The following is a 9,828-nucleotide window of genomic DNA, read 5'->3' as shown; positions in this document are numbered from 1 at the left end:
TGTTTATGTTTATATAATAATTTAATTATAATTTAATAGAATAACATCGAATTTTAGTGGGAGTAATTATAATTCAATCACATAATATCTCATTTTAGTGATAAAAAAATCGTTATCGAGTTGAAGCTTCGTACAGAGTCACGTGAAATATTGCCCAGCCTGTCAAATCGGCAATCGATCGTTATTCATCATAGTCATCATCATATTAATCGTCGTTTCGCTCGTTGGCCACCAGGTGTCAGCGATGAGGTGTGGACTGCTGCCGATCTGTCAGGAGGCTATGATCTGTGGGGAGATCACCTACCACGACTACCAGGGCATCCTCATCAACCCCGACGAGAAAGAACAGATCAGAAACGACCTGGGACAAACCAGCAAGGTATGTCTTGAAGCCGGTGTAGCGTGAGCGATTGCATCCCCATTATATTGTGCGTCCCGGGTGCAGAATATAATGCACACGCCTGTGAAACCCATGCTACCTATGATATGATGCTACCGGTGCCGGTACTAACAATACAGGAATGCACTATATAATGGGTAGCACTATATAATATTACACCGCGTCGTGCGCTGGACTTTTTGTAGTGGAGCTATTGACGTAACGCGGTGACTGTGTTTGAGTGCAACTTCAAGTGTCGGCTCGTCGGTGTATTTGCTATGTAGAGCGTGTGACTTCATGCACATCATCTTCAGAAATGTGTACTCGACTACATTTTGTTCATAGCTTAATGCGTATGCTTATACGACGTAATGCGGGGACCATGTTGGTGAACCACCGTTTGAGTGCTAGTGTGCATTTTCTTTACACAAAGCACTGCGTACCAACTCCTGCTCCTGTACATCTGTATGTGTACCTGTGAGCACTGTGTATCTTTAGAAAGGTGTACTCGACTACACGTTGCTCGTAGCCTGACCTTCTTGCTGTTTATCGCCTTGCATCGACAGTTATTCTGTCGCGAATATTTGGAAAGAGCAATTCCGTAATGTAGCGCTTTATCCGTAATCGATCGCGAAATGAAATTGGCGCGAGAGTTGCCGGCCGCCGCGTGAGTGGTTCGTGCGAGGTGTCGGCGGGTGATGATATTCTGGATTTTGCGCAGGTGATGTTCCTGAGGAACCATGGCTTTGTCACGTTGGGAGAGACCATCGAGGAGGCTTGGTACTACGCATGGAACTGCATGATCGCGTGCGAGACACAGGTACGTTGAAGTCTCGTTAACGAGCAACAATGCCTCACCTGACAGGTAGGCCGGCGTGGTTAGACCATGATCTAGCAACAATGCCCGGTGTGGTTAGAACCTTCAGTACATGTATTTGTACGAGGCTCGAATAAAAAATTATGTTTCTGGAATCCCGACCCGACGCCACGAAAAAGCCGGCGACCCAAGTTTCTTTTTGAACATTTTGGGTTCCTTTTTTTTCTTTTATTTTTTTTAACATTCCTTCATAGTTAAGACGAAACACAAAGCATTGTGCGAACAGGAGGACAGACTAAAATACACGCTATTATGCCTCACAAAAAAAACCTACCCACTAAAAAAATCATGGATCGGGGGACAGCAAAACATAGAATTTTTTAAGGATGGCCCTACATGCAATAAATATTTTGTAATAATAATAATAATAACAGTAATAATAATAAATAATAGTAATAATAATAATATTATAATAATAATAACCTCACCTAGCAACAGTGACCGGCATAGCAACCTTGCTTGCTCGGGCGGAGTGGACAGTCGTCTGTGTTCGTGGCGAACATGTCGCGTTGATGCACGCATTGTCCGCTGCAGGCGCGAGCCGTCACCGCCGGTCTAGACAACATCATCCAGCCGTCGGCCGACGTCGTGCAGAAGGTGAACGAGGTCGGGCGGCAGGGCGGCGGCGGCGTCAACAGCAACCAGGACTCGATCAAGTGGCGGCCGGGCCAGCTCGAGTTTGAGGCGCACATGCGGTGGATGGACGCCACCGTAAGTGCCTCCGTTAATCGCTGTTTTACTTCCGCGATCGTGTAGCAGAGATGCCAACCACTACGATTTATCCGTATTTTATACGAATTTCTATTCCTTTTGCACCACTACGACCAGTTTGTATCAAGCTACAAATTTCACTGTGATCGGAAAAATTTTTTTTTTTTTAATTATTGTCATTTTTTTTCCAATTTATTGTCATTTTTGACCCTCAGAATGCAGGAAATTGCATCTCAGAATCAAGAAATTTTCCGGGGGGCATGCCGGACCCCCCTAGCAAACTCAGGTCACTACGTGACCCTTGAACTACTAATTTGATGGCCAGAAACTACAGATTGCTTCAAATATGTGTTGGCATCTCTGGTGTAGCAGGCTTTGTGTGGAGCTGGGTCCGTTGTTCCTTGTCCCACGGGGTTTGCGATGCGAGTGGTAGTAGAATGGATATGGTTTCATATAGGGCCGGTCTGTGAGGCCTCTGCGTTGGTGAGTGTTTTACCTCTGCGATCGTATAGCTGGCTTTGCGTGAAGTTATGGCCGTGATGCATTATCCTGCAGGGCTTGCGATGCGAGTGGTAGTAGAGTGGATATGGTTCCTTCTAGGGCCGGTCTCTGTGGCATTCTTTTGCTACATTTGTCGGAGGTAGCGGACTGGAAATATATCATCTAAAGCCAGTGCTGACTTCCATTTTCTCCGTAATATCTAATCATCTATAAATCACACATTATCCACAGGGATACAGGACTGGTGGTGAGAGTAAGGAGAATAAGGAAGGATTGGTGGTTATGACTAATGATTGGTGGTGTGTGTTGATGATAGTAGGTCATCATCATCATTGTTGTTGTTGTTGTTGTTTTAGGGATACAGGACAGGCTACGTGTACAGGCAGCCCGTAGTGAGAGTAGAGAGAATAAGGAAGGGCTTTGAGGATGTGGAGGTTCCACCCAGTGCCAGCTCGTTCCGATACATCTTCGACGACGAGGACGGATCGCTGGAGTGAGTAGAGCTGCGGCGACGGTTTCCATAGCGACAGCATCGACGGTGGTTTCCGTAGCAACGCCATCGATACTGCTTTCTGTAGGGTCACCATCGATGATGATTTCCATAGCGACACAGATGAGGATGAAGTATAATGTTAACTGCTGCCTGCCTTGCGGCGTAGCCATGAGGGAGAATGCTGTTCGATTGAGTGATGCGCTGTTCTGAAAACCGCAAGGCTCAGAAAACTGCAAGTTTTTTCTTGGAGGTCGTCTACACACCAAAGCTCGCGTTTGTCTGCACAAGGGTCACTGCAGAGATATTCATGTTTTTGGCATTACTCATAAATATTGTACTGTACCGGTACAGCACTTGGCCTCTTGAAAACTTGGGTTTTAATATTGGCTAGTTGCAGGATATACGCTATGTATATCTGTACTGTACTACCATTCCGAAAAATTCCAAAATTCCGAAATGTGTCTGGTCCCAAGGGTTTCGGATAATAGATTGTGTACTGTAGTGAATTCACGTGGGGTTTGTCGAATCGCCTAATGGTAACGTCCGTCCGTCTGTCTGTCTGTCCCGCGCGCAGCTCTTCGCTGAAGCAAGCGATGGAGCTCAGGAAGCAGGGAGAGCGAAACAAGTGGATGAACACGCCCTCCAGCTACGAGAAGGTCGAGTTCGAAGAGACCGGCACTCCGAATCCAAAGAAGATCACCAAGGTACAAGCGTCGCTGCGTAGCAGGCGGACAGCGCATTGTCGTTGTGACGGGGGGGGGGGGGGGGGGGGGGTCGCGAAAAGGACTCGGGAAGAGGAGTTTGGTCGGGTTTCTTAATGGGGGTCGAGAGGGGAGTTACGATCAGGGTTGGTCGGGTTTTGAAACGCGGGTTGAGGGAGGGGTTTCGATCAGGGTTGGTCGGGTTTATAAACAGGGGTCGAGGGAGGGGTTTCGATCAGGGTTGGTCGGGTGTATAAACAGGGATCGAGGGAGGGGTTTGGATCAGGGTTGGTCAGGTTTATAAACAGAGGTCAAGGGAGGGGTTTGGATCAGGGTTGGTCGGGTTGCAAAACGGGGGTCGACTGGGGAGTTTCGATGAAAGTTGACCAGGTTTTGATTCGGGGGGATGGATGGAGAGAGGAGAGGAGTCATGATCGGAGTTGTGAAGGGTGATTAGTAGGATGATGTCATGGTTGGTTGGCTGCAAATCGTGTGGGGCCGGGTTAGGGGAATGCGTGAGTGATGGTATTACGTTGTAGTGGAGAATTAGAACAACTGTTTTAGGTGTTGAGATGGCGTTGATGGTGAATTCTAGTAGTAATCTGTGGTGCACTTGAACAATTGATACAATTTAAAATTTGATTTAATCGAATTATTGAATTTAAGTTAAATTGCAATTTTAGTACAGTTAAATGTGTGGTTTGATTAACCGTGGCATCTATTTGCTCTGTTTTGTTTCGTGTTACATGTATTTATACATGATAATGTCTATTTGTCCACACAGGTTAGTACATGGATTGATTCAGCATTGTCCGGCTTTGTTCAACAACGTTATCATTAATTGATCTTTGAACGAATTAGTACGCACACACGCACACACACACGCACGCACACACGCACACGAATGCACACACACACGCACGCGCACACATACACGTTCCACACACCCAGATACAGACAAGACATGCATGCACGCTCACAGATAGTCAGAGGGAGAGAGAGAGAGAGAGAGAGATAAAAAAATGGAAAAATATAAAAAATAGAGGTGCACGCACGCATACACGCACACACAGACGAGCATACAAGCGTACACACTTGCAACAAATCTATATAACGCAGTGTTTCCCCTGCATTGACACGAGCGCCTCGCTCAAATTCTCAGCCGCCACACAGAAATTTGTCCAAAACACTGCCTCGCTGACGAAAATCACTGTTCTTCCATAGAACAGGGCTTATAATGCACCAAAATACCTTAGAATGCACCATATTGCACCATTTTTTCACAAATTCAAAAATCTTCACCTGCGGTGCTCGCTTTGCTAGGACCTCGAAACGCGCAATCACACGCAAAATTTTTTTTACCACCTCACAGACTTTTTAGGCCAGGGGAAACACTGTAACGTGTAGACACGTTAAATTGACTACGTCACGAATTTTGTATTGTAAAATTTGTAAAATTTTTGTTGCCATTTTTTTACATTAAAAGTAAGGACTAATGGGACTAAACTTATCGTCAAATTCTTACCTGATAAGATTGTTTCTCAACTAGTTAAAAATCCAAAAAACCTGGACGATTTGATATTATGTTCCTGACATTAATTGCTTGCTATGGGCTATGTATGAGTCACGAGTGTATGTTCACATCGAATTTAATTGCTTGCTATGGGCTATGTATGAGTCACGAGTGTATGTTCACATCGAACAATATAGTAAAATAAGAAGTATAATGCAGCAATTTAACCGTAAAAAGTGAACAGAATTACTTATATTTTAATTTTTACTATTTACGGTGACGTAATCACTTTAAACAACAAACAAATGTTCATCTACATAACATGCACTTGGAGCCTTCGTAGTGTTCGTTCGTTTGTTCGTTCGTTCGTTCGTTTGTTCATCGTAGTAGAGTAGTCGTCTCGTAATGCGTGTGTGTGTGCGATGGTTTCAGTGGAAGGAGGTGGGAGAGGGTGACAGCGACTCTACCGCGCGCGGAACCCCGTTCAAGATGGACATCAACCAGTTCGTGCCGCGCGACACAGACCCCAGAGAGTTCAAAAAACTCCAGTCGACGGTAAATGAGAGGGCCGCGCCCGGTCGGCCGGCGGGCGGGGAATCGTTGCCGCCGCCGCCGCATCGCTGTGGGAGACCCGCCGCCCCGATTTCCGTTCCGCCGTCGATGACGATCGCTTGATTGGTTATTGAAGCCTTGATGGCTTCACGCTGCTTGCACTCGAGGGAGACGAGGGGGGACGGAAATCGGGACGCGGTTTCCCAGGGCGGCTGCGCGGCGAGCATTGCCTTTCCTGCTCGCCGTTTCCTTCCTTCTCTCTGTCTCTTCTCTCTTTCTCACTCTTGCATGCCTTGCTTGTTTCGGCAGTGGATTTGCCAGGACAGTAGCTCGGCTCAGACCCGAGGCTCGATAATGAGCTACGGTCCACACGCTTTCGTGCCTGAGACCGTAGACAACCGCAAAGAGTTCAAGCAGCTTCAGCGACAGGTAGGGGGCCACCACGCGTAAGTCTGCGTGTCGCCGGAGGTACGTCCGGATAGATGGCGCTGCGCGTGTGACGTCGTGTAGCGAGCGCTCTTCCCCGATAAGTGTGGATGTGGACCGTGGTGTTACCGTGCTTTCCCAGTGTCTGCTTTCCTGCTTGCAGGTGGGAGAGGGAATACCAAATTTGTAATAATAGTTCGTGAAAACCTGTATCTGTATTATGCCTGAATGAAATCTGAAAGAAAGCTTTGTAGTCGTGAGTGTTATAGCAAGCTACATAACTTGTGTGTCATCTGTGCAACAGTTATATTTGTATTTCTTGGAGATCTCACGAAAAGTGAAATAATTATATCCTTGCACGTATTGTGCATAAATTTCTATTAACCTCTATTAATTTATTAAATATAATTTAATTTCTATTATTTAATTTCTATGGGCCTAATTTCCAACATACTTTTGGTATTCCCTTCGTACATGTGCTCGATGTGGGTTGGTTAAGCAACCATCAGATCTCTGGCTAGTATAGTAACATAGTAAATAGTATGCTCGGCTGAGTCATAGACATATGGAAATGGCCACATGATTGTTTATGGTAATGTTGTGCGTGATGTGTTGTAATCATCCTATATGCATAAACATCATGTGGCCTGGTGAACATTGCCAGTGTCAACATATCACTGATGCTTGATGTCGCACCATTTGCATATATTTGCATATATAGCCGCTTTGTGTTGCTGTTCTCTTTGCCACGTTGGCCTCAGAGTAATGTCGTGTTGAATCGTTGCTGTAAGCATTGCTTAATTTCAATAACTGCTCAATAATGCTGCAATGTTATATCAGAAGTTGTGTATGAATATTATATATATATATATATATATATATAATAATGATAATATTATATATTATCAATGTTATATCATACCCACCGTTAGCTCTTGACGTTTGTTTTTCGCAATGTTCAGAATAGCGTGTAAGACTGTGTAGCGTATTACGATGTGTTAGCTACGGTGGTCACCTGCATATTAGGGTGTTTGTAGCTGAGTGTGTAGTATCGTGCTGAGTGGGCTGGCATGAGCTTTTGCCTCCTGTCTGTCTCATTGTTGGAGATAAGACCGTAAGAGCGTGTAGTGTACTACCGCAGTGTTTGTAGCTGGGTGTCCTGCTGAGTGGGCCGGCATGTTACAACAGCTTGCTGCGTGGTCTCGTGTAGCTAGTTAGTTCTTGTATCTAGTTGTGTTAGCGCCGGCTGTGTTACCAACTTACCGTGTTACCCGCGCAGGAGCATCCGTCACGGCATGTGATCTGGGAACCAGGTGGCTGTTCCGTAGATTAGCGGTCCGCAACGCGTCGATGCTTTATTGGTTCCGTGCGAATTTATGCGGCGATTTTCTTCGTGATGGTAGCGACCCGTGTTGTTGTTCTTTTGTTTTTACTTTTGTTTTGCAGTGTCTGACGTCATCATCTTTCTTCTTCTTATTCTCGTTTTTGGTTCTTGCTCCGTATTAATGCTTTGGTGTTGTTGTTGTTAGATAGATAAATAGATAGAGAGATTATTTAAGTCTATTACATAATTCATAATTGAGTTTTGTACTTTGAGAATGTAACGTTGTCATCATCTTCTTGTTCTTTCGTGGACGATAATTTCCATTATTACTCACAATTATCAGTGTGTCGATGTTCTTACGGTCACCGTGTTTGTTGGTTATACATGATGTTCATTGTCGTCGTTGTTGTTGTTGTTGCTTACAGTTGAAGAGTGAGAGGCTGAAGGGAACAATCACCTCCGGACCACAGTCTAAGATTCTGGAAGGAACAACATGGGAAGAGGTGCAGAGGATGCAGGTAAGGAACCTCCTCCTTCACTGATGCATCAGTGCAGCGAAGCCCAATGGTCTCTGCGTATGCCCCGACCGTCTGTGTTCGCGAGGGGTTTGCGCAACTCGTTGAGCGTTCTCTCGGGACGGCACGCTGAACGTTCTCTTGTTTTGCAGGACGGCACGCTGAGCGGCGCTGACGATAAGGTAATTGCGTTCGGCGCGGCGTCGAAGGGCATCATCGAGCGCGACCAGCAGCACAACGTGCAGGTCTACCGGCAGTACTACGCCGCGAACCCGTTTGACAATATCACCGACGATGACATCGCAAAGTACAAGGCCGACATCGAGAGACGCGAGAGAGGTGAGTGGTCGGGTCGGTGGGTGGTGGGTGGGGTCGGGGGGCATCTGGATATGTAATTGGTGTATGAACTTCTTATATTGTTAATAGTTATATAGTTGCTATATGAAATTAGTATATTGCTATATATAGTTGCTGTATGAACTTACTATGTTGCTTAGTATTGCTATATGGACTTATTATGTTGCTATGTAATTGCTATATGCATAGAGAACACCAAATTAAAGAAAGGAAAGAGTGGCATAAACGCTGTATTAAGTTCAATAGCCATCGTAATAATTAAAGTTATTTATCGGTTACTGTCAGTTATTTTGAGATGAGGCCGGTTGTTTCCCCGATTACATGGCTGTTTCGACGCGACCTCATAGCTCCTAAGCACTCAGCAAAGCCCCGTCCCGGCCTTGCATGCAGCCTCACAGCCAGCGAGGGGTTAACATGCAACGGGAAGTTGCACCGCCACGACACACGCACACACACGCGTAGTGTCTTCTCCTACTACTAACCGTCGTTGGTGACAGTATCTGTGTGTACGACGGGTTTTCGGTGCCCGCGCGGCAAACCGGCTAAAAACGAAAAATGGCAAAAGAAAAGGGTGAACGTAAAAAAACGAGCGTCGGACGCCGGCGACCGACCGGAGAAAACGGCCGTCGCCGATCCGCCATCGCGGCGGAGATAGAAGAAAACAAAATAAAACGATTTAATTCTTCTCCTTTAAAAATCCTTCCACACCCACCCTCGCAGCACGCCTTGAATCGGACTCGATGAGACCGCACACACTCCGACCCAGAAAAGCTATCCGGGAAAACGAAGCGACGTTTCATCGGATATCCTCGCTCTTTCCGGCTACGAAACATCGTAGGGGGCACCACCTACCGTCGGCTTCGTCGGACACGGGGGACTGGGGTCCGCTGGATAGGGCGCCGTCCTCGGCCGCCGGCTCCTGCTGGGGCTGAGGCTCCGTCTGCACCTGCAGGGGTTCCGGCTCGGGCTCGGGCTCGGGTTCGGGCTCGCCTGAAAACAAGCGAACGCTCGAAAAAACGCTCACGATGCCGCCCTGATACCGCGCGGCGCGGGATGCTGCCGTAGCAACCCCGCCCCGCCCTGGCTGTGATTGACATAGCATAGCAGCTATGAGGTCGTAGCTTTTAGGAGCTATGAGGTCGTAGCTAGGAGCTTTACGAGGTCGTTAGCTTAGAGCTATGAGTCGTAAGCTTAGGAGCAACGAGGTCCGTAGCCTTAGGAGCTACGAGGTGTAGGGCCTTAGGAGGCTACGAGGTCGTAGCTTCGGAGCTACGAGGTTCGTAGCTTAGGAGCTACCGAGGTCGTAGCCTTAGAGGCTTACGAGGTCGTAGGCATAGCAAGCTTTACGTAGGTCGTAAGCTTAGGAGCTATGAGGTCGTAGCTTAGGAGCTATGAGGTCGTAGCTTAGGAGCTATGAGGTCGTAGCTTAGGAGCTATGAGGTCGTAGCTTAGGAGCTACGAAGTCGTAGCTTAGGAGCA

General features: G+C 46.8%; 1 protein-coding gene across 1 annotated transcript in view; it reads left to right on the top strand.

Moving 5' to 3' along the window:
• The first annotated feature begins 238 nt into the window (after window positions 1-238).
• Window positions 239-9,828, top strand: part of LOC106816999 (protein hu-li tai shao-like) — a 17,694-nt gene continuing 8,104 nt past the window's right edge. Inside the window, exons 1-8 of the mRNA XM_014821642.1 lie at window positions 239-379; window positions 1,101-1,199; window positions 1,791-1,967; window positions 2,825-2,961; window positions 3,536-3,665; window positions 5,608-5,730; window positions 7,903-7,995; window positions 8,145-8,331. Coding sequence (XP_014677128.1) covers window positions 245-379; window positions 1,101-1,199; window positions 1,791-1,967; window positions 2,825-2,961; window positions 3,536-3,665; window positions 5,608-5,730; window positions 7,903-7,995; window positions 8,145-8,331 — 1,081 coding nt within the window. The 5' untranslated portion in view covers window positions 239-244. The remainder of the gene's footprint in view (window positions 380-1,100; window positions 1,200-1,790; window positions 1,968-2,824; window positions 2,962-3,535; window positions 3,666-5,607; window positions 5,731-7,902; window positions 7,996-8,144; window positions 8,332-9,828) is intronic.

Source organism: Priapulus caudatus, unplaced genomic scaffold, assembly GCF_000485595.1.
Source record: "Priapulus caudatus unplaced genomic scaffold, Priapulus_caudatus-5.0.1 Scaffold1557, whole genome shotgun sequence".
Classification (NCBI taxonomy): domain Eukaryota; kingdom Metazoa; phylum Priapulida; class Priapulimorpha; order Priapulimorphida; family Priapulidae; genus Priapulus; species Priapulus caudatus.
This window is presented reverse-complemented; position numbering and strand designations above follow the sequence as displayed.